The following is a 23,473-nucleotide window of genomic DNA, read 5'->3' as shown; positions in this document are numbered from 1 at the left end:
GGCATGCGTTTTTTCATTTCTGACCCAAATTTGCCATCTTCTTCAGGCTTTTTAGAAAGAGGCTCAGTTGCAAATAAAGCCACAAGATAGACAAAACACTTAATCAAAACTTAGCATGCACTATTGAGAAGGTAAAATTTGACACCTCTCAGCTCACTCCTTCAGCATGACAAATAAAAAAATGGTATCATTGGAATCACAGATGACCCATGTCAGTCACTTGACTAGTCTGGTCAGGTTATGTCTCCTCCAAGAATCAAGACCTTGTCTTATTTTATGTTTATTTTATTGGCATTCAAGTTGGCATAAACATTTAATTTGCACTTTCAAGGTTTCCTGCATGATCAAAAGTAGTAGAAAAAGCTGTGGGTCAACCATTTAGATAACTGATAAGTAGTACTACAAAGACATCAAATTCTCCTAGAGAGGAGTAGTTGTGCATTCAATTTAGTAACCCATACAGGTTTGCTTTTGCTGTGTGGTGAAATGCTACATAGTCATAAGCCGTTGCACACTCTTTCCACAATAAATATATCAAAGGAGGTCAATAGTATTGCTGAGGCATTTCCGGCAAAAGTGGTACTCATACAAGTCTGACCCAGACTTGGGTCCGGAAGAGAACTTGAGTCTTTTACTATGGCCAGGTCTTGCAAAAAGATTTGTCTTGCAAAGTTCTAAAGAAAAATGAATATCTTTTTCTTGACAAGTCCGGACTCGAGCCCTTTCTAATAGATAGCAGTCCAGGCCAAATTTTCCAAAATCTAGTAAGAGACTGGAGAACACTCATACTTGCCCAAGACTAGTCAATAGAGAGGGCTAGGCCAACTCACAATTTACCTCGCCATAGCTTTTGAGCCAGTTTCTTGCCTAATCGGGATGTTCTGTTTCTTTTCACTGGCTTGTAATTGTCATTGGGCCATTATTGTTTATGATGCCCAACTTGGTCCAAAATGGTTTTTCGCAATATTACACAAACCCTCACAGAGTCTCCACATTGGCTGTCCGTAAAAAATAGGTTTGAGGAAGGTTCCCAAACAAAGTTTGCCGAATTGTGAACGTACACTGACGTACTCTTTGAACCGGCATCAAACACAAGAATCGTGCGGCAAACGTTGGCCATTAATTCTGTTACCTTCGGAGAAGTAAGTAGTTTCCCCCACCTATTTCCCTTTTATGTTACCAATGTATGACCCTCTGTTTCTTAAATCTATTAGTTATCACTAGAAGATGCCTGGACGTGTTGCTATTGTCACCGGTGCCAACAAGGGTATTGGTTTGGCCATTGTGCGAGGTTTGGCCAAAGTTTTCCAAGGTGATGTCTACCTAACGGCCAGAAATTCTGAGCGAGGCTTAGCGGCCGTGCAAACCCTCATGAAAGAGGATCTCGTGGTTCATTTTCACCAACTCGACATCGACGAGCCCAAGAGTATCCAAACTCTCCGGGATTTTATGAAAGACAAGTACGGTGGGATTGATGTTCTGGTCAATAATGCGGCTATCGCCTTCAAAGGTAATGCTACCGAACCGTTTGGTCACCAAGCCGAGATCACTCTCAAGACCAATTTCTGGGCTCTGAAGAGCACTTGCGACATCCTGTTTCCCATCTTAAAACCTGGGGCTCGAGTGGTCAACATGTCGAGCTCAGCCGGATTTCTAGCCCGTATGGGAGGCTCGGGTGCGGCTAATGCCGCTCTCAAACAGACCCTAGGCGATCCAGAGCTCAAAATCGAGAAGTTGGAAGAACTCATGCACGATTTTGTCGCCAGTGCCAAGGCCGGAAATCACGCTGAAAAAGGCTGGCCCAATAGCACTTACTCCGTCTCCAAAGTGGGTGTTAGTGCGCTAAGTCGGATTCAGCAACGGGAGTTTAATCTGGATAGTGATTCAGATTACGTGGTCAACCACGTTCACCCTGGATACGTGGACACGGACATGACGAGTCACAAAGGTCCCTTGACCATCGATGAAGGTGCCCGCTCATCTCTCTTTGCAGCCATGCTCCCGGCCAATACGGAAGTTAAAGGCCAGTATATTTGGGAAGATTGCAAGATTTTGGATTGGGTGAAAGGTTAAAGCTGAATATTATGAATGAGAGCTTTTTTGAAATACATGGGCGTGAGTTCAATCATTTATTGCCATGCGATCATGGTCATTCATTGCTGCCTTAACAGGTTCGGGGACCTGAAATGACTCCAGGCAGAGGTAATCCTTGGCTGCCACTAAAATGGAGAGTGCAATAGGATTGACTGGTACCATCGACATCGGGTGAAAACCAGCTCCAGTTGGTGCAGGCTGTGATGGCTTGGCACGAAACTTGGCACTCCTCCCAGGAGTTCTTAGAGTTATGCATTCCACTCACCAAAATTTCGCTACCACCATAAGCGAAATCCCCAATGGTGCATTGACGGGGAGCAGCTAGGATCATGAAGTGAATATGACAGTGGGGAGGTCATGCGATTAACTTTTATTAACATGCGATAACTTTACCTTGAGCGGAATGACAAAGAGCCAAGCTCACCACAATTAGGACGTAAGTCACTTGGTTCATGATGCCTCAAATATTCTGTGCGAACTGACCCAGAGAACACTAATGGACTAGGTAGATAATGACATTTATTTGCACATTCTAGGATTTCGTAACATGCATCGATAAGCTCTAAAGACGTCAAAGGCTTCCTTGATGACTTGATGGGGTCGTGTCTCTGGTCAACGCCGGACCTGCGAAGTAGCCGTAGTTCATTACTTTTGAACCCAAAGATTTTTTTATTGTAATGAAAGACATATGTTAATGTAATTGAGATACTACAATTGCATTTTCACACAAACCACAAGTTTAGATTGTGCTCCCAGATTGAAAATTACTTTTTGATATTCGTAGATTTGTCTTAAAAGGAACAAAATCTGTCCCTGTTGAAAGTACTATAAGCTGGTATTTTGCATTTGCCTCGGATGAATCTTTTTCCGTTGCGCTTTTATTTAATGGGACAGAGCTACGTTGGGCCATGGTGTGATGGAATTAGAGATACACTTGTTTTCATTCTGTCAAGTACTTTTGTGAAGTTTCCATAACTTGTATCATGCAAATGAGAAGGTCGCTTGGAAATCCATGATGTCATCCCACCTGAAAGCAAAAGCCGACCAAATTGACAAAGGTAATTTGCTATTGCAATTAATAACGCGAAATTCAAAAAGCACGGTCAGTGTAATTGCAATTAATTCCTGTCTTCAAAATCATTGACATATGTCTGTCCAGCGTCGAATAATTGGTTCCGTAGACAGAGACACATCAGACATAACACCAGCTTCACACGTTGTCACCCAGTAAGATTAGTTTGTCTCCTCCGATCGCATCCCATCGGCTGGAGTTTGTGAAAAAGAAATCCCATCACCCTGTGCCCCGATGCTCTGACATGAACAGCGCAACATGTCACTGGGATGGCTAGCCCCATTCGCCCACTCTGCCTACAGGGTGACCAATCGGGGCCAGCCTTAGCTCAAGTACTCATGTTGAGTGCGCACCGCGCGCCTCTCGGACTTCCTGCCTCACGGCGCAAATAACAAAGCTCTCCTATCAAAATCACCTCAAATCTTTCTCAAGGTCCGCATGACCGCTAACTACGGTACCTCGACGGGTTCAAGCCTTCTGCTTTAGCCTGAAACGCCCCGAATCCCGGAATAACCCTCTGTCCTTGGCCGCGTATGTGAACTTTGTCTCAGTTCCCTGGTCCTCTCGTAAGTAGTTGAATGGTAGTGGTGGTGGTGGTGGTGGTGATGGTGGAAGAAGAAGAAGCTGATGATGGTTGACTGGTGGTTGCGGCGACGCGCCGACGCGCCGACAACGCCACGGCCACTGCCACTCGGTTGTTCTCCTGGGCACTTGGAAGGGAGCGAGTCGATCAGTTGTTGTGTGTCTTGGCCATTGGCGTAGTGGAGGTGCTGGATGTGCTGGAGGTGCTGAATTCATCTGCTCCTTCCTTGCTTCTTGAATTCTTCCTGGTTTGTTGGACGACTTTCGAGTCAGGTTCTTTTCTTCATTGAAGGTTGCCTGCCCATTTCTGCTCTACCTCCCTCATTCAGTCCAACCGAGCCTTAGTCTTGGATTCCGCTCTCCCTTGGGCCTAGGTCTGTTCACGAGACCGTGAGCTTGGCCTTTAAGGCTAGTGGTGGCTCTCTGGCGTGTCTCATCTTCATCGAGCTCCCCGAATTGCCCAACCTGATCATGGGGGGGTTGTGTGGGTGAGCTGACCCGCCCATGTACTTGCCTTCCCCATTGTCTGGTCCGCCCACGGCGGGGGCACTCCGGGCCGGATCGATTCTCGCTCCGGGATCCGCGGGCTCCTCGCCCCCTCCGCCCAACGGTGGTACAGCCAGCAGTCCGGCCACCGCTTTGGGTTTACTCAATAACGGGCCCTTACCTCAGGTGAGCAGCCGTACTTTGAGGCCGGATATCTGTTCCTCCGTTATGATTTTCCGATCTTTGTCGGCATATTATGGATAGGGATCGAAGTTAATGGCCTACATGAACAATCGAGGTCCACCGCCCATGATGGGATCAGGCTCCCCTCATGTTAATGGGTCGCCCGCCGGATCGCATGAGTTGAACACCTCCCAATCCATTCAGGCCTTGGAATCCAAGGCTAACCTGACTGGTGATGATAATCGTGGCTTGGGTCGCTCTTCGGTTCAAACCTCCGTCACGGCCACGAATATCAACCATATACAAGAATTCGTACCGGCCTCGGCCACCAGTTCCACCGGGTCCGGGTCCGCCGGTAATGGTGTGATGGGTCTGCGTCAACCTCATTCCTCTGGGGGTAATGGTCGATTGTATTCCCGCTCTCCCGTTCCGTCTGCCCATCCCGCCCCTGGCAATGGGGCAGATTCGGAGGGGAGTGTGGCCCGAATCTCGCCCACCAGCATGACACCCGAGCAGCAAGCCGCCTTGGAGGCTGTAGCGACGTTTAGCGATGGAGGCACCACGTACTTTTTCTCAGGCGATGAAATGGTAAGTGTAATGGTGACAAATCGAGAAAGTTAATCAAAAAATACCATATTGACTTGTACTTTTTTTAATAGCCCATGAGCCACCCCATGTCCTCCCAAGGGTTGAATAGCGGGACATCGACTTTGTTACCCGACTACTCGGCTTATTCGGGTACGCCTAGCTTTGTCGCCAACATGCGAGTGAGGGCCAATATCCCCGGCTTCTTAGCGGACAGCGAAATCCGAATCGATATCCTCAAGCGACAGCAGATCTGTTGGGCTCAGGTGGGTTTTTGCTCTTGAGTGTGTTTCGACTATTGATGGCTCTTCACTGTGAAAAGAAGATATCCGTCATCGTTTTCAGATTGATATGGACCAGCACCCTGGCGTTCCTTCCGAAGTGGACAACTTCAAGGAGCTTTGTCCATTGGAATCTGTTCCTCAAAGCCCAACCATGAAAAACAAATCGCACACATTCGGCTATTACACGACCGTGTACAAAGCGGCGAACATGAAGACCGGTGTCTTAGTGTGTCTCAGGCGAATTCACGGCTACCGCCTACTCAACACAAAGTGCATGATGTTGGTGGAACAATGGCGAAAACTGTCGCATCCCAATCTTGTTTCCTTACGCCAAGTGTTTACCACCAAGAGTTTTGGCGACCATTCAATGGTATTCGTGTATGATCTGTATCCGGGGGCTGAGACCCTGATGGAGAAGCATTTTAGTCATCCAGCTCAAACGGGAAACGCGTTCATGGACCCATTCAGGTAGTCGCTTAAAAATGTAACTACCATATACTCATTAGTTTTAATTTCAATTTCTCCCAACACCTCTGAAGTGGGACTGATGGGACCGCCAGACCATATTCTCAACAGAAGAATCAGATGCTTCGCCAACAGGCCATGTTGACAAATAACGGGCTCTTGGCTGAGAGTGTCATTTGGTCGTACGTGATCCAGTTAACTTCGGCCCTTCGGCACATCCATTCCGCGGGATTGGCCTGCCGTACTTTGGACCCGACAAAGATCTTGATCATTAACAAATCTCGACTCCTCTTAAATTGCGGAGGTATCTTCGATGTCATTACCTTTGACGCGGCTGCTAGCAATCCAATGGGTGCCATGGCCCATTACCAACAAGAAGATCTCGTTTCATTGGGCAAAATCGTCTTAGGTGAATCGATTGTTCTATTATTCCGGAAAACCTTCCTTACCCAATCGTGTATCCATGTGACCCTCCTTTTCCAGCTCTGGCTTGCAACTCCTTTCTCGCCATTCAACGAGAGAACCTTCAAACATCGATGGAAATTGTTACCTCAACTTACAGCACAGACCTCAGGAACCTCATCATGTATCTGCTAACAAACCCGAACCGAGTCAAAAGTGTGAACGACCTCATGCCGATGATTGGTAAATAAGTTCATTTACAATATACCTAGCGCAGAAAATTGATTGAAGTGAATGAATCTAACGGATTGTCAAACACAGGTGCCCGATTCTACACGCATTTGGACGCGGCATATGCTCGATGTGACAGCGTTGAATCAGAGCTATCCAAAGAGGTCGAATCGTCTCGACTCTTCCGCTTGTCTACAAAAATTTCAACCGTCGTGGATCGTGCTGAGCTCAATGGTGACTTTGGTTGGGCAGAATATGGCGATCGGTACATGCTGAAGTTGTTCCGGGATTACGTCTTTCATCAAGTGAGTACAGCGCCAAAACCGCTTTAAATTATGCCCAACTCACCGTACTCTTACGTGTAACTCGGAGAATACCAAAGTTGATCCATCTTCTGTGTTCACTGGCACTAACAACATGAAGAAAGTTTAACCATTTAGTGTGAAAATTCAGAGAGTGGAAATTCACCGTGGATGATATGACCCCGTGCCAAATGAATTAGAGCTAATTTAGTATGAAGAAATGTGTACCCTGAACCAATGCCTCCAATTTCAGGTCATGGAGGACAACCGCCCCTGGTTGGATATGGCTCATGTGATTACTTGCCTCAATAAGTTAGACGCTGGCTCATCTGAGCGGGTGTGCCTCATGTCAAGGGACGAACAGAACGTGCTTGTCGTCAGTTATGCCGAGCTGAAACTGAGTCTGGAGCAATCTTTCTCAGAGTGTGTGCAAGCCAGTCGGATGCCCCCAAACCCTTCGGGACATTCTGGGGCCATGGGTTCTCATTACTAAAGCAGATAATTTTCACCCTTCTCGTTTGGATCCGAAACACGAAGGAAGTAGATCTGTTCTTTTCCTGTTGTGGGTGAGATGATCGATCAACCGAGCGATCTAGTCATTCCTGCCACAGGTCACAAACAACGTTGATTTTGCAGAAACAAATCCTTCGAGGTACATTAGAATCTCTGCTCTTGCATTCGTGCATTCCCCACCTCCTCATGTCCAGCACAGTTATGTCTGAGCCTGACTTCGTAAACGGCGAGAGTCTTACTACTTAAACAAGATATCGCAATTATATTTTTGCAAAGAAGAAAACCATGTAGCCCAAAGATTATCCACCTAAATATCGCGTAGTCTGGCCAGACGACGACGGTGTGGATTTCCATTCTCGAAATCTTTTCGAGTACTCGCAAATACTCGACCTCATCTCTATTGCTGATCAGTAAATTACACAATGTTTGCGATGACTGAAGCCCGTTACAATCAGAACAGATTTTACCCCTCGCCCAGTACGGCTCAGCTCTACTATTGCTATTTGTCTGTCCATTTCATCGTTACAGAGTACCATCATCCATTTGTTAGTACAAACAAACTTCACTGTATTCGTGTAGTACGATGATTTCTGAACCTGATGTTTGATACGCCTTGGTGACCAAAAACTCCAAATGGCGAATCGGATGTTAACTGCGGCCCTAAATTTTGCATAATATGCTCATGCCAATCGTTCAGTTTCGACGTTTCTTCCAAAGATATTGATTGCCGAGTGTGGCCATGACTGTTTACAAGTGCATCGCTCATATGTCTCAATATCAACATCATTATTTATTTTTGTCGATTCAGAAACGGAAATCAACATAATATGCCATGAAAAAAAAATGAAAAAAAAAAGGAACAAAAATGCTAAGGAAGAAAAATCAACGAAAAAAACGCGAAAAACCATTGTGAAAACGCCCCGAAAAAAAGCAAAAAATACATTCACGAAAACGATGTGTCCCCTTTTTCTTTTACCTAGCCATCGGTCCCTTCAGCTAGTAGCAGGTAAGGGTTAAAACCGTCAGTATGTTGTGCTGCCTCGCTCTTACGTCGCAGTTTTGGTGCTCGTCTTGTTTTTTTTCTTCTGCTTCCTCTCATTCTGTTGGATGCCAAAGAAATGAACGCCACGCGCTGAGGGACAAAGCCTGGTAGCCGTCAGCTTTGGTGAACCCGCCCGTTCGAGCAGCGGTCCTCTCAGATGAGTCGGTCGGGTTGGGTCCAACTCGGAGGAAAAAGGAGGAGGAAGCAAAGGGAATCGGGCGGAGACGAAAGAAGACACGGGCAGGCAACTAAGAAGGAGTCACATTGCTGGCAAGACTCGCTTGGTGCGTGTGTGCTTACTGTCGAATAGTCCTGGCTAGCCCTGACTGAGGTTAGACGTGTTATGGAAACAAAACTCGAGCTCAATATCGTGTTAGAGGCGTGGAACGAACGGCGTGTGCGGGTTCTAAAGCAACACTTTGAAAGCATGACTGGGGTTTGAGGTTGCTGTAGGTGACGATTCTGGGACAATACAAGTGTTGGGTGTGTCTTTGAAGAGCGACAATATTACATCTCGCTTCATCTTGAATCTTCGTTGTTCACGTTGATCAAGATGTCGTCCCCGTCGGCTGGAAAACGACGCATGGACACCGATGTGATCAAATTGATCGAAAGCAAACATGAAGTGACCATTCTGGGCGGATTAGACGAGTTTGTGGTCAAGTTCTTCGGGCCCAAGGGCACCGCCTACGAAGGGGGAATCTGGAATGTGCGCGTCCACCTCCCCGAGCAATATCCCTTCAAGAGTCCATCCATTGGGTTCATGAACAAAGTAAGACTAGGATTTATTTCGTCAACATTACATCGGATGTAGGTGTAGGTGGGTTGGTTTTTGGCCTTTGTCTGCGGTCTGGCTCTTTGTGGCTGGGAACAGGAGCTGGAGTGGATCTACGTACAAGACATCGTAGTAGCAGGACTGGGGCTGACAAATAATGCTGTCATTATTGCTCAGCTGGTCTCTCTGTTCTGCGCCCGTAGCTTGACACGCGCACTCAGACTATGGCTAAGCCAGGGCTTAGCCTAGCTTTGGCCTGTTTCTAATGTTCTTTCTCTCCTTTGTTTGGCCTGGCCATGCCAAGCCAAGCCACTAACTAGCCTGGCTGTCTGTCTGCCTGACAATCAACAAGAGCCAGCTGAGCAGCCCTCTGCGCATCCAGCATACGGCTGTCCTGCTTCTCGACCCACGAGTGAAAGAGAAACCCCAGCCCGAGTTTGCTTTGAGGGCCATGTGTATGTTGTGTGAGGTTGGGTTGATCATGGGTTGATCCAGCTGTGCCCTCAAACCAGGACGGGCAAGTGTTCTTGCGCACGTACCGACACGGCGTGTAGACCTTCAGCCACGAACTTGGCCCACTGAAAAAGGGATCACGCTCAAGTGGAAGTAGGGCAAGGAGAAAGAGAACAGAGAAGCAGGGCGATGAGGACGAGGAGCCACAAGCTGTCGTCGGCTCAAGGCCTTACCACTTGATACAGAACGGAAGGGAGGCCGTGGTACATGAAACGGCCAAGGCCAGGTCAAAAAATAGAGGGGGCCAAGAATATTATGGTAATGCTCCATGCAGTAAAGATAACGCCAAAATGGTTGCCCAAACTAGTTTTAAGGGAGTTATCATAAAATCGGTGGATTGGCGGCCAAATCGAGCACTGGGAAGGAAATGTCGAGAGTAAATTAGTGATGCAAATTCTGAGCGAGTTTAATGAATGTTTCAGGTATATCACCCCAATATAGACGAGGTGTCTGGCACGGTATGTTTGGATGTCATCAACCAAGCATGGACCGCCCTTTATGACTTGTCCAATATATTTGAAAGCTTTCTGCCACAACTCCTGACCTATCCCAATCCGACAGATCCTCTCAATGGAGATGCAGCAGCCATGTTTCTCCATAGGTAACATCAAATAATGGTTCTAGTAACAGTATTAGTAACAATGTTAATGATAATAATAATAATAATGGTTGTGTTGCCATCTTATGATATTCATGGATGTTCATCATCTCATTTGTTATAGACCTGAAGACTACAGGAAAAAAGTAAGTGATTACGTCAAGAAATACGCTTCAGAGGAGGCTCTTCGCCTTCAAGCCGGAAACGAGGTGAACAGCTCCAGTGAATCGAGTATGAGCGATTTCTCGGAAGATGAGGCACAGGTAATAGTCCAAATTGAGCGTTGCTCAATCTCGAGAATGAGATCTCATATCATTAACCAATGAAAATTTGGCAGGATATGGAGTTGTAACATTGAGCCCTGGCCGTGGTCTAGCCCGAAGGGCATGCCACCCAAGAGACTACCACGCTAACGACAACAATGCAGCCTATGAAGCTTCGTCCCAGACACTCCAAATGTGCAGGTGATACAATTCTGATTCCGCTGGACATTAAAGGCCACCAAATCAAAAGGGGATGAGCGACTTCGCAGTAAGTCGTCACGTACTTAAAATGGCCGAACTGCCCATCAAACCTGGAGTGATATGAACTAGTGTGTGATGCTTCGGGCGATTACTCAAACCACCAAACAAGTGTACGAAGATGTGTGACTATTATTAAGAAGATTGAAGAAAAACCTTCGCTCTGCTCGTTCGCTCGAGGACGAGCACTTTTCGTTTGTTTCTTCCTCTTGTTTCCTCCTACTCAAAGTGGTGGGTGATTTCTCGAACTATTTTAATCCATTTTACCCTCACTTCCATATGGTGCCATTCTCACGTTCCACAAACGTATGCAAAAAATAGGGATTTTCTCCACTATCCATGATCACCCCCGGCTTCACCCATCACTTGCTTGTGATTTGTAAATACAGTGCCACAAACCAATCTAAAATTGGCTCGCTCTCACCAATAGCTCATCATTGAAAGAATTGATCACATCCAACCACTTGACGCCCGAATTGAGTTTGATCATCTTGGGATGGAGAAAGTTTGGCCAATCTGAGGACGCAAATTATTCATCGTAATTATCTTTACGTTTATCGAGGCGTTCTTGATTTGGCCAATCCTCGGCAACAACTTCAAACATGGTCGTCAGACAGGGCTGGCGGATTCTCACTCTAGGAGAAGAAGCAAGAGCTCGGCTCGCAATAACGAGGCTATAATTACTGAATCATCTTTAATAAATCTCTCTCTATATATAATCAAGATCGGGTTGTCTAGTGTACTGTTGTTATTTATGTGACACCCGGTTGTACGTTTTGTATCCTGAGGGCTCTTGCTATGTACGAAATCGTTCAATTAGTTCTTGTTTCTTCTACGTAGTGTTGTCGCCCTTTAATTGATCCTGAGTCTCGTAGTGTGATAAAGCCTCTCGCAAGTTCTTCAGTAACAAAGTTTCAATGCTGGGGAAGACCTGAAAGAGTGGATCAAGTGGATACTTGAGCTCTTCAATCCGAGGAACAAACAAAAAACGTCTCATGGTAACGACCGAAACTTACGCGTGTCAGAGATTGAAACATGGGAATGAGAATGGCACTAATGAAGCCAACTTGAGAATTGGCTTTGGTCACCTTGTCACGGTCCATATGCGGGGCATAGGGAAGTCCACTCGATTTTTCTAAGTCACTCTACAATAACGAAGTGAAAGGACTACTCGTGAAGATTTTGTTTCATAACGGAGTGAAATGAGACTCATACCTGGTTGAAGTATTCTTCCAACAGGCAATCAACCCATTTTTCTGAGGTATTGACTGGTCGGCACTCATTAGAAACATCACAAGCCTTAATTAGCATACTTTTGCAAATTGATCGGTGTCGAGGATTGTTGAAATCGAATTGGTCCGCAATTGCCACAAACTGACCCAAGATATCATTGTGCCGGGACATGTCCGTCGATAGTATTAAGAAAGTAATATCCTGCGTCAAGGAGCAAAGACAGGAATTAATATCTCGAAATCATATTTGTGTCCGCTAGTAAATTTTTTTCTTTCCGGATTTGCAAAGATCCTTTTGAAAGATGATATTTAACTGATGGCTTGAAAGTTGAGAGGAAATCTCGTTGAGCCTTTGATTTCGATCCAACGTTCCCACTTGCTTTTCAATGTTGAAAAGGAAGCGACAAGGCTCAATTTCAACATGGAATGGAAGGACAGGAAATGTGGAATGGAAACAGTTCCAGAGGTTTTCGGGGTTTTGAGCTAATGTGGGATTAGCTTCGAGCTTTCCTCTCCAGTTACATTTAGCTTTTTGTCACAGAATTGAAGCCTCCCGAATGTACGAACATGTTGCCTACCTCTTTTATTTCTTTTTGTTGCGACAATGAAAGATGCTGAAACAAGTTGACATCATCCAAGATACACGAGGCCATCTCGGCATGATGGTTTTCCAACGGGGATTTGTCCCGGAATCGTCTGGCCAATTCAGTTTTTGCATTGATCTGATAACTAAACGATAGAGACCAACGAAAGGATGACAATAAGCTAGTGTTTTTGTGTTGTTCTTGTCCTCGCTAATACGCACGTGTTGTTGAGGCCGGGATGGTCAAGGTCGTGGCAAATGCAAGCCGTTAATAAAGCGGCCAATTCTAAAGGCTGGAAGTATTTGCTCAGGGTCAGCTCCTGAATCATGACGAACATCATTTGCGTGACGCAGAAGGAATGACGAAAATTGTGAAATGGATTGGAGTGATAATATCCTTCTACGGCATCCTGAAATCCCAATTACAGCAATTAACGCCATACAAATTTGATAGCACCCATGCATTATTGTCTTAACAAGTGTAAAGTAAACAGCAGCCGTTAGAAATGATACATCGACAAGGGCAGATACAAATGTAACTCTGACCTCATTTTCCAGTGATTGAATACACCTCTTCAAGTTCATTTTAAGTTTCAGATGAAACACCTTTTTATGTGAAAGCTATTGATTGTAATAGTAAAAATGCATTTTAAACACCTTTTTCACGTGCCTTTTCGCCTTTGATAACTTCCGCGCAAAAAAGTATTTCGACTTTTACTCCCTCTGTCTATGAAAGTAAATACTTTCATGTCTCATTTCACAACCAGGGAGGCTTTGCTCTCCAACATCTTTGTGAAGAATATAGGAGAAATTTGCCATTCATTTGTGCCTTTCAAAGCTGCACTACACTTTTATTGCTCTTGTAGTCCCTCCCAACAGCTTTCAGTGAGCGCTTGCCTGCCATATCCGGTCTAATTTGTGAAATAGGTTTGACTCAAGTCTAATATGGTCCAATAATTGTTGTCATGTGAGAGTTAGTTTTCAAAATAAATTATTTTATTAAGGGTCGGCTCAGTTGATAGTTGATGATGCTTCATTTGTGGATCATTAAGCACCTTTTGTCAGCAGAGTGTAAGGTAAATTGCTTACCAGAAAACGGGAAATGCATGAGGAATCGATGCGTAGAATTTGAAGCAACTCTAGCTCTTCGTACATTTCCAGCATGAGTTTTTTCATCTAAAACATGGAATAAAATATCGTTCATTTCTTCTCGCGTACGATCTACTCATCGCGAGTCAAACCCTGAGTGGAGCATGGGCCTTGGGCACGTGCTGACAATGCAATTAGTGCACCTTAGACAGAGCATAACTTTTTAAATCTTGGCGTTGGCACTTACTTGATTTGTGTCCAAGCTCCAGATATCAATTTCTGGACTGCTCAAACTGGTTTGAACTTTTCTTCGCGTATTTTTGGAGCTCATGGTGATTGAGTACGTGTTGTGCTCTGGATTAGTTCTAAAAGTAAAAAGGAATGTACTTAAAACCTGTTCCAGGCATGGACACACTTGATATCTGATTTCGGGTAGGTCATGTCATTAGTTGAATATCCTGAAAGTTTTTCCTGTGACGCAATTGTTGCGTACCTTTTTTGATATGGCGTCAATAAAAACTGTAACCATTTCCGTGCAACCAAATTAAACCCACTTTTCACATGTCGTTCAATTTGTTTTGCATACTAACAATGTCACTGATCTTGGTGCCAAGAGAACTGTTCCTATCAGACCGAACCGTATCGTTCAAAGCTTAGGATCGTAGTCAAGTTCGACCGTAGAGGAGCGGAAAAAGAGACATCTGAAGTCAATCGCCCAAGGACGTACGTAGTCTTGATATCTTATCAGCTCACCCTATTGTTTCAAAGAGTCGTAGTCGTTAATCAATCGATTCCACTCCACAAATCGTGTTAGGATCGGGAAACCAATGATCAGGATGGACCGGACAGCATTTAGGACTCGATTCTTACACCATGGACTCTTTTCCCAACTTGATTTCGGAACTTGGTGCAGCCATCCTTCGGCTATGTGTCTGTTGAACAAAACTCAACACTTGCTTTGAGGAGTTACGTAGATAGAAGAGAGATTCCGATTGTTCTGCTTAGGATCTTCCTCAAGCAATCTTTGTTTACACTGAGCGAGCTAGGCATGCTCAACAACTTCTCATGGAATGTATAACAACTCGCCTGTCACAGGCATGTTTTGTGAAACAGAGAGGTACTACTAGGGCGACTACTACTACTACTACTACTACTACTAATACAACTACTGCTACTACTACTACTCGTGCAACTCGTGTTAGTCGCAGAAGTAAGCCAGTTCCATAGACTGGGGGGAGGATCGCTCGTTCGTACGCCTCCACGGCCAGTCGACACACAATTAGGGTGAATCTGAGCCTTCGGTCTCTACGACTTGCACACGTACCGTACTTCTATAGTTGAGTTCAACTCCATTCACTAGTGTTCCCCGTATGTACCCAGACCTCGACCATACCACTTCAGGAAAGTGCTCCGCCTACTAAGATCGCCGTTCATGTAAACAGCAGAAGGTTCGTCAATGCTCTAACACCATTACAGCATACTCCATCCATCCAAACAGCCAGTCCGAGTGAAGGAGTTCTAGCGCTGTGACTGGCACATAACCCTCTATGCTCACTCATGCCCACTTATTACTTTCTTACAACAGCACGTACACACTGCGGTATACAAGGCTTGACAAGCCTTAACAGGGCTCAAGTCATGTGCAGTACTTTTCCTCTTTGTTGTTCATGACCCACGCAAGCGTGGATCGACTACACAAGGTCTTTTTTTGCGGGCTGGAACGCTCGACTCGGAGCTTCGATCACCCATCAGATTAATGACTTGACAGCGAGTTCCAGAAGATACATTCCAGGCGTCTGAATTTCAAAATTCGGATCATGTCACATGCTCGAGATTCTCGGGCATGCTCAAGACTGATGTTTATCACAAAAATCTGTCACATTCGAGATTCATTCTTTTTCCATTAGTACTCCTTGCACTCCAACATATTCCCAAGGTACACCTGGGTCTCTTCGTCACGTCACATGTGAGTAGTATGTAGTATGTGAAACGACTTTGTTCAGATTAGTTCAGTGAAGAAAGAAAAACGTAATTGGAACTATTGAAATGAAAATCTGAATTCCCTTGAGTCTTAATGATTGTAAGCTTAGTGCATCGTAGTTCGTTAATTATCTTCCCTAGTTCTTGAACTGAAACTGTCCCAAAAATACAAAATATCGAATAGCTTGCCTCATTTGCATTGAATGATTTCGAGACGAAAATCTGGCGGTACGTTAAGGTATTACGGAAACGTAAATGGGAGAGAACGTTAACCGGCCATGAAGGATAATGGACATATGAACGTTTCGGAAGGGCACAAATTGTTGCCACTCTCAAATACATTCACCAGTTCTTGTCTCCGACCATTTTCACATTTGCTTTTGTCCATCAAAAGTTCTACTTAGAAAGCATCGATTTCGCACATCGTCGTTCTGGATAAACCAAAGAAAACTAGGTAAAATTGCTAAGTTGTGCAGATAAGGCTCGTTATGGTATCAGATGGTTTCATTTTGTTGGCACGTGCACAGAGCATTTTACTGTTATCAAATAAGTTACAAACACACAAGTACGTAATCTATTCGGGATCAAGCGATTTGGAGCCATTCTGAGCACATGTCCAAGAGTTCGAAGTGTTCTTTTTGCACTGAGAGTATAACGGCTCACGTAAACCAGAGACTTCAATTTTATCAAAATCTGGAAGTTGTAGGCTTCGTCGGTGACTGCCCGATGACGATGACAGAATGGTCGTCGTGCGACGTGGAGGGGGTGTCAAGGCATAACAGTTCTCATCACCGGAACTATGATGGGGCTCCACAATGTTGGGTTGGGACAAGCTACAAGCCTGTCGGCATGATTCCCGCCGTGCATCAGTATTGCAGGATGACTTAGTGGAATCCAAGGCAGGAAAAGAGGCGCCGCAATGACATTGATGTATGTGATCAGGGATGATCATGGGTCGCGGATGAACGTGGTACGGATTGGTGCACTCCACCCAATGGGGCGTGTGCTCTGGCATTGTTTCGGTGTTGCACGGTGGAGCGGGCGAAGAGGTGACATCTTCCTCGTCCTGAGACCAAGAGGAAGATAAAGGACTGGCGTTGTTGAGCTGGGAGGCTTGATTCATAAGATTGCTTTCGTCGACTGAAGGCCTTCGATGGCCGTGAATGGCACATGAGGTGAACGAAGTGCTGGCTATTCGTACCGGCGAATGATTTGCGTCCAAAATGGGGGAAGGGGATCTTTGCCGTGATTCCACCACGTGATGGTGAGACTGGTGTTGATATTTTGGCTGTTGATGGTACTGCTGTGGATGATGGTAGTGTACATGAGCCTGGCACGTTTCCTTGATAGAATTAGCCTTCCCATTGGGCAGCGACTCGGCAGACTTGCTGAATCGGGTGAGGTTAATCTCATTAGGATTTTGATTCTCAGCTCTCAGATCCTCACTGGTTCCATTCAAATGGGATGTACTGGTATCATTAACAATATTAATGGTTGACGAGCCTTTCTTAAATGTGGAGAGGAGTGCTGATTTGAGCGTGGATCCCGAGGAGTTGCCTGACTTCCTCCGCGAGAACCCGAGATTGGACCAGCTCTTGTCAAAGCCAGCTAATATCGAAAGTCTCCTTAGGGTCCTGGCCTCCTTGGGCGACACAATAAGCTTTGGCTGGGTGCCTCCTACAGTGCCTCGAGCTAATCCCTCTAGACCACCCACTCCAGCGAGAGATTGCTCTAATTCCTCGATTCGGCTTTCCATTTTATACAGAGCAATCAATTTAACGATTTTCCAAATGCACGTCAAGATGACAAGGAGTGCCACAAACACGAGGAATATGAAAAATAACACCTTCATTGTCTTATCCTCGACCTCGTCTTGCGTTTCTTGCATGTTGTAGGACGGGCTTCAAGAGCCTTCAATCAAGGGAAGGACGATCCCACAACCTCAGCAAAAAGTTTTGAGTGAGCAAAGTTTTTAAAGTAATGGAAGTCACGAATGCGCAATAACAAATGCTCTCCCAAGGGATTGCTCCCCCCCATACATAGGTAGTAGTGCAAAAGTCACTAGGCGAATTGTTCCTGTGGATGAGGAGACATGGGAGACCACGCCATTTGCCTTCATTATTTCTGACGGATTGCCAAGGATGAGGCCCCTCCGTCTCATTTCATTTCGATGATAGTTTGTAGTACGTTGTAGGTAATGTCTGTACTGATCTGGCACTTTTCAGTCAGGATCGGAAAAATCCAATTCAATGGTGGCATTTGAACACCTTGCGCTCTGAGATAGCGCAACAGAAGTGTGAGACTGGCATTGTCAAATTGTTTATCTTTGGTCTCTCGCTACGCCGTCTTGGACTTTTCCCAATAAGGATGGAGGGAATGGAGCTCGAAGCTTAAGGGAAAAGATGCCAATCCTGGTTCTCTCCAGCTAGTCAATGTACTTCTCATAGTCGTCTTATAGTCGTTTCTCCTCTCGATAGGGATAGTGGTCTCTCCAAGGCTGTCAGAAGTGACTAGCATTGTGAGGTGAATAGTTCTTCTTGCTCGAGGAGTTGTTCTCCTTTTCTTCGTCCTTTCTTTGCATCTCTTTAAAGACGGCGAGGAGGACGGCATGGTCGTCGACAACAACGTCGACGACGACATTCTCGACGACAAAAGATCCAAGAACCAAACGGAGCACTCTAATGGAACACGGTCCAAAATATCCAATTGAGTCTTTTTCCTTGGCTTCAACAGACCCCTGCTGTCACCCAGATGGAAACAAGCCGATGACAGATGGAGAAAGAGATTTCCTAATAAAATAGGCTTTGCATGGAGTCATCTTACATCAGTTCTAAATCCATTCCACCCCCAACTTAGGAAGTCACATACCAGGCGTAGCAGCATACTTGATCCCCTTACGCATCTTCTTGGGTCTCTCGTCCTCAATCCCTCCCAAAACCCAACTCCTACATGGAGACAGATACAACTGTTCTACGGACTGAACAGCTACGTGTACAAATACAACTCCTAGATCTTTGGCGTTTCTTCGTTATCCTCGACTATTTTGGTCGGTGTTCTTTCGTTGGTTTTCTTGCTCCACAGCAACCTATACTCAGAGTGAAGAATCCCCTGGAATTCTTTCTCTGACTTCCAAGGACATGAGGTTCCAACCGTCGTCCCCTTCTTATTCGTTTGCTTCTTATTCTTCTCCCCTTTCTGCTCCACCAGCACCATCAACAACAACAACTTTTTCTACGATGAAATGCTCCACGTTTATCCGGGCCTGAATCTCACTTTTGAAAGTGACTTTGCCGCCTTCAACTTTTTTTGGCTTGTTCCAATGCCACTACCTCATCGTCGTCTTGGAGCACCTTTCTTCAACACCTCACTTCTCACATTTCTTCTTCTTCCACCTGGCAAGGTTTCTTTTCTTCAGGCGTTCTTGGATCCCTGTTCTTCTCTGACAGCCACCACACAAAAGCCTGTGAATGGATGAAAGGGTGAACTGAGAACGTAATTTGATTTTACACAGACAGGAACAGCTACGATTTTGTTAATCGCTGATATAGCGGTTTGCAAATCCGTGAGATCGGACAGGTTCCTTTGGGATATACGTCTTTCACCCTTCTTTCGTCTCTTCTTTCCGTAACACTTTGAGACGCAGGAAGTTAACGTCAAATCAGACCGTCTATTGAGGGCTTGAGTGAGAGAGAGAGCTACAGTGGAGAGCTGAATCGAGATTGTGAAGGTAGAATACAATCGGAATCAGAGGTGGTGATAGATTCAGTTCGCCTGCTTTGTATAGCAAAAAGTCTACTCGGGCATTTTTCTCCTTTTAGGTCTTCTTTGAGGGATTGGCCTCTGGCTAACGAGCCTTGAGGCAGTGTCAAAAATTGCCGTTTTTGCGTTTCTTCAAATTTTGGGCCTAAAGTGTGGAGCAAAACGAAGATCCACTGGTAAGCTTGTTGTCGTCACTGAGTTAGATAACTTTTCAATTTTTGACACATTCCCACTTGCAGAGCGGAACCCAAAAATTATGTCAAGAGACGACAATCCTCTGATCCACGAACGGAGCTAACCATCTTTGTCAATGTAGGAAGACCAAGGAATTGAAAGTACGAATGTACATTAGCAACTTTAGTAACTTCCATGCTTCATTGCGGTCAGGAAGGGGGAAGGAAACTTGTACAACACAACGCTCCACTCCAACTGGGATGATTCGTTCGGATTCCGATTGGTGTCTTGAAGAAGTGACGTTATTAACACGGAAAAGTACCTTTCTCAAGTACCAGACTATGTAGGGGAGCGCGTCGAAAATTGCTTTTTGTATTTGTGCTGTCGTCGACAACTAGCCAAAAAGGAAGATCCAAAGGTCTTTGAAGTCTTTTGTTTGCGAGGGCGAAGCGATCAAGCGCCAACAAAGTGTCACAAATGCAAGCTCTAGCAATCACACACAATGAAGATAAACATGGGCAAGCAAAAGGACGACCACCATTTCGTGAAGAATTCTCCCCTGCAATACCGCAACCACCTAGTCTGACAATGGTGAGGTGAATTGATCCTCTGATGTGTTTCGTTTGGAAAAGCTTTTTGTGGCACATTCAAGTGAGGTGCTCTTCAATTTGCACTATCATTTGAAAAGCCTCCAAGAATCTTCGCCACCGAGACGGCTCAAACACAAACACGTTGGATCAAGAATGTCCTGACTGAGCCGATGCATCAATGTCATTTTCCGAGGTGCCAAATTGGCTCAAGCACTAATGATTGAAGGATCTTGCTACACTCCTCCGTCGTCCCTGTGTTCATTGTGCTCTACTATGAGATGCACAAGAATTTTCTTGTCGTACTTTGGAATCCTAGAGAAACATCATCCTTTCAGATAAAATAGGCCACTTCAACCTTCTCCACCGCACAAGTGTCTTCATGTCGAAAATGATGTTTGAAGATGTTGGACCTGGGACCCTCTTTCACTTGTCCATAATGAGTCTAGCAAGGCCATTGGTTGTTCACAATGGTATATGATGTGAATACAGTGGAATGTTCATCCAAACTCCGAACGGGAAAGAACGAGAGAGAGAAGATGCAAGCAAGCAAGCAAGAGAGAAGGTTTGTTCACCAGCTAGTCACTCACTCACTCACTCACCCACTTACTCACTCGCCTACTCTCTGAAGACTGACTGTGTGCTAATATATCCAGTCTATCTTTTTTTTGTGGTACGTAAGTCAGATTGGTTGTTCGCCCCATTAGCACACAAAGGGGCCCCGGTGGAACCAGTCCACGAGAACGAGACGATCTCGCCTCGGACCCAAATCTGTTGACGCGTGGAAAGAAGGCCAACTGAGGTTAGGAGGATGATACGTTGCACGACTTCGTGGGAGAAGAACGACTGCGACGATGTCTCTGCCTGAGCTTCGAAGACCCACAAGATGGATCTAATGGTGAAAGGACTCAGAACCAACCGCTCTTCGGACGGTGGAACGAAGGCGCCGGCTCTTACGCAAAGCCCTCATTCACACGGACTACGTACGTTCATCCATATTGGTATTCGTACTTGGAGGATCCACCCGAGAAAAGAGGAGGAAAGGCAACCACGGGCCAGGCTTCGCCGATATCGCTCAAGATGAAAAGGGAGAACGTCCTGCCAATGTTCCTATCAAACAATTGCTTGATACCGGGTTTCGCTAGTTCCCGGATTTTGCGTTTTTTCGCACTCCCAGAATTGAGTTGGACGGGTCCTCAAATTTCTGGCCCAGTGATTAACCATAGATGTGCCTTGTTCGAGGCAAATTTAGGTCCGTTCAACTATATAAAAGTGTGTATATATATGCAAAAAAAGCGATTTCGGATCGGTACGAACATATAAAGAATGCATTTGTTTGTAACCACCTTTGTAACTTATTCGAAAAATCCTGAAACTGATAGAGCTTTCCAAATAATGGTAAGTAATCATATTTGAACTCAGAGTAACAATGTGATGGAGATATTGCAATCACAAATACGTTGTCAATCTCTTGATCAGTTTTGGCCCACAAGCTTTGGTATCACTCGCAGCTTTAGTATGTCGATTTCCTTTCTATCCATTATTTTTGCTTTTTTCTGTTGATATGATCTTTATGAATTTATTTTCACGATCTTTATGGATCTATTTCCATTATCTTTTAGTTTATTTATGTGGTAAACTACTTTAATTTTTTTTCCAATTGAATACATTGTATCACCAAGAAGACTACAACTGTCGAAATTTTCATTGTTTTGTCATAAAAGTCTTGGGATGTTTTTGATACCAATGATGGCATTTTGCAATATAAATCCAGTTGAAATGGATTCATTATCTCTGCAGACTTTCTGGCGTCGACAAAGTTGGCAAGTACGTAATTGTAATTGAATATATTTCGCACCAATTTAAGTGCAGATTCAATAATTCACAGCAAGTAAGTTCACGTTGTAGTAAAAAAACGATAACATCTTGAAGTGCAAGTTAATGAAGAAAAACATTACAGTCGTCGGAAGTCAGCTTTATGAAAAATTAGCCCTTTGACCAACAACGACACAAAATGATTGATATCCCCAGACTTGACCATCTCAGGCCACGCAGCCACCAGCTGTAAGAGCTAAAAGGCCTCGAGCTCCTCTGGTATAACCTCTCGGGCCGAAAAAATGATCCTTGAAGTCTAGCAGGAGAAGCTTACCCACAAGAACCGTAAGCCAGCCATGGATTTTCCTTGGCTAGTCCCATCTTGCATGCACGACGCCGTTCTTCAGTGATAGGATGTTGTGTGAGATATGTGAAGGCAAAGAAAAAAAAGAAAATTGATCGCTTTTATTGTGTATGTAGTAGTCTTACGAGCCACTGACTTGCTACATAGTGAGAGCCTCACTCAAGAAGCGCTTCTTTCTGCTTCTTGATCGAGGCGTTGAGTACGTCGAAGAGCATCATTTTTATTCTTTCTCAGATGATCATCCTCGATCTTTCCTGAACCTTGGCTTCTGAACATTGAGTTTGGCCAAAAGCTTTCTCCCAACGAAACGTGAATGAGAAATTTCTCTGCGATCTCAGTCAAATAAACCCAATTTATTTGCGTGGCTAGAAAAACACACACAGAGAAACCATGGCAGGAGCAAGCCATTATGTATGTAAATAGATCTTCTTCCAGAACAACCCCGAACATCGGCTCGAGAATTGGAGCCCAAAGTACGATACCTGCAGGTGCCTGAATAATTAGGTCACACTTACATACAGTACTGCTCATGAGGCGACGTGGAATCAAACATTGAACTTCCTAATCTTGTAATGCCGTGGTAAGAACTCACATCTGCGAAGAGGGGTTGCCTTTCTTGACCTCGATGGCTTCCTTTTGGACCCTTTGGTCATCTTTTGCTTGGCAGCTGGGATGCTTAAATCTTGGCCAAGCACCCGGGTTATCCTGCTTCGAACAAAATACTGAAGATCGATTGAATAGCTCTGGATGGCTCTCTCTCTCTCTCTCTTTTCTATCTCTAGATCGCTCTTCATTGTGGTTATGAAATGGACAACCCAAGAAGGCCAAAAAGGCTCAAGTAGGTCACGAACATGATTCTTCCGAATGAGTAGCGCACGTCTTTTGATTGAATATTTTCTAACTACCGCCTGAAGCACATGTTCCAAGATTCCATGTTATCCCAAGGAGCAGTCCATATCTCAAGTCCTCCTCTCCTTTTACCAGGATAGCAGCCACTTACCGGGGAATTACATCTCTCAGAACAATGCCCAACTTCGTATGACCATTGCCAAGTAAGTATCGGCTCTCCAATGCAGTCTCAAGCATTGCGTACAAATGGCTCCACACAAGATTGTTTGTTACATTCAGACATCTAGTGGCAAGCTGTACCAATGGCAACGAAGGATGCCGCCAAAAAGAAGAGAGAGAAGGAAAAAGGATGAAAGAGTAAGAACAGAAGAAAAAGAAGTAAGGAGAGAGGGG

At 45.0% G+C, this 23,473-nt stretch overlaps 5 protein-coding genes and 1 long non-coding RNA gene across 13 annotated transcripts; 4 read left to right on the top strand and 2 right to left on the bottom strand.

Moving 5' to 3' along the window:
- Positions 1-987: 987 nt before the first annotated feature.
- LOC131890626 (carbonyl reductase [NADPH] 1-like) lies at positions 988-2,130 on the top strand. Its single transcript, XM_059240024.1, has 2 exons — positions 988-1,142; positions 1,215-2,130. The coding sequence occupies exon 2, from the start codon at positions 1,228-1,230 to the stop codon at positions 2,071-2,073; it is 846 nt and encodes a 281-aa protein (XP_059096007.1). The 5' UTR covers positions 988-1,142; positions 1,215-1,227; the 3' UTR covers positions 2,074-2,130.
- Positions 2,116-3,596, bottom strand: LOC131890628 (uncharacterized). 2 transcript variants are annotated; one of them, XR_009374334.1, is made up of 4 exons: positions 3,582-3,596; positions 3,051-3,121; positions 2,488-2,718; positions 2,116-2,415 (listed from the first exon to the last, which is right to left on the bottom strand). XR_009374334.1 is itself a non-coding variant. In XM_059240026.1 (2 exons), the coding sequence occupies exons 1-2, from the start codon at positions 2,546-2,548 to the stop codon at positions 2,165-2,167; spliced, it is 312 nt and encodes a 103-aa protein (XP_059096009.1). In that variant the 5' UTR covers positions 2,549-2,642; the 3' UTR covers positions 2,116-2,164. The 2 variants fall into 2 exon arrangements, 1 of the variants encoding a protein (XP_059096009.1); XM_059240026.1 differs by lacking the exons at positions 3,051-3,121; positions 3,582-3,596 and having other exon boundaries at positions 2,488-2,642.
- On the top strand, positions 3,524-8,154 carry LOC131890622 (PAN2-PAN3 deadenylation complex subunit Pan3-like). Of its 3 annotated transcripts, none has more exons than XM_059240016.1 (9): positions 3,524-3,697; positions 4,041-4,420; positions 4,499-5,005; positions 5,077-5,268; positions 5,348-5,754; positions 5,826-6,160; positions 6,235-6,396; positions 6,475-6,689; positions 6,940-8,154. In XM_059240016.1, exons 2-9 carry the CDS (start codon positions 4,253-4,255, stop codon positions 7,177-7,179), a joined length of 2,226 nt encoding a protein of 741 aa, XP_059095999.1. In that variant the 5' UTR covers positions 3,524-3,697; positions 4,041-4,252; the 3' UTR covers positions 7,180-8,154. The 3 variants fall into 3 exon arrangements, with proteins under 3 accessions (XP_059095999.1, XP_059095997.1, XP_059095998.1); XM_059240014.1 differs by having other exon boundaries at positions 3,592-3,732; XM_059240015.1 differs by lacking the exon at positions 3,524-3,697 and adding an exon at positions 3,814-3,951.
- Positions 8,155-8,519: 365 nt separating this feature from the next.
- Positions 8,520-11,373, top strand: LOC131890627 (ubiquitin-conjugating enzyme E2 H-like). Its single transcript, XM_059240025.1, has 4 exons — positions 8,520-9,013; positions 9,952-10,130; positions 10,252-10,390; positions 10,465-11,373. The coding sequence occupies exons 1-4, from the start codon at positions 8,795-8,797 to the stop codon at positions 10,477-10,479; spliced, it is 552 nt and encodes a 183-aa protein (XP_059096008.1). The 5' UTR covers positions 8,520-8,794; the 3' UTR covers positions 10,480-11,373.
- Positions 11,329-14,664, bottom strand: LOC131890625 (high affinity cGMP-specific 3',5'-cyclic phosphodiesterase 9A-like). Of its 4 annotated transcripts, none has more exons than XM_059240020.1 (8): positions 14,306-14,661; positions 13,800-13,917; positions 13,553-13,639; positions 12,686-12,873; positions 12,459-12,609; positions 11,864-12,082; positions 11,665-11,793; positions 11,329-11,579 (listed from the first exon to the last, which is right to left on the bottom strand). In XM_059240020.1, exons 2-8 carry the CDS (start codon positions 13,881-13,883, stop codon positions 11,481-11,483), a joined length of 957 nt encoding a protein of 318 aa, XP_059096003.1. In that variant the 5' UTR covers positions 13,884-13,917; positions 14,306-14,661; the 3' UTR covers positions 11,329-11,480. The 4 variants fall into 4 exon arrangements, with proteins under 4 accessions (XP_059096003.1, XP_059096004.1, XP_059096005.1 ...); XM_059240021.1 differs by lacking the exon at positions 14,306-14,661 and adding an exon at positions 14,046-14,240; XM_059240022.1 differs by lacking the exon at positions 13,553-13,639 and having other exon boundaries at positions 14,306-14,664.
- Positions 14,665-14,736: 72 nt separating this feature from the next.
- Positions 14,737-21,744, top strand: LOC131890629 (uncharacterized). 2 transcript variants are annotated; one of them, XR_009374336.1, is made up of 3 exons: positions 14,737-15,518; positions 19,351-19,467; positions 19,531-21,744. It is a non-coding gene; the product is annotated as an uncharacterized LOC131890629 (long non-coding RNA). The 2 variants fall into 2 exon arrangements; XR_009374335.1 differs by having other exon boundaries at positions 14,742-15,000.
- Positions 21,745-23,473: the final 1,729 nt, after the last annotated feature.

Source organism: Tigriopus californicus, chromosome 11 (genome assembly GCF_007210705.1).
Source record: "Tigriopus californicus strain San Diego chromosome 11, Tcal_SD_v2.1, whole genome shotgun sequence".
NCBI lineage: Eukaryota > Metazoa > Arthropoda > Copepoda > Harpacticoida > Harpacticidae > Tigriopus > Tigriopus californicus.
Note: the sequence above shows the minus strand (reverse complement) of the source record. Positions and strands in the feature narration are given on the sequence as shown.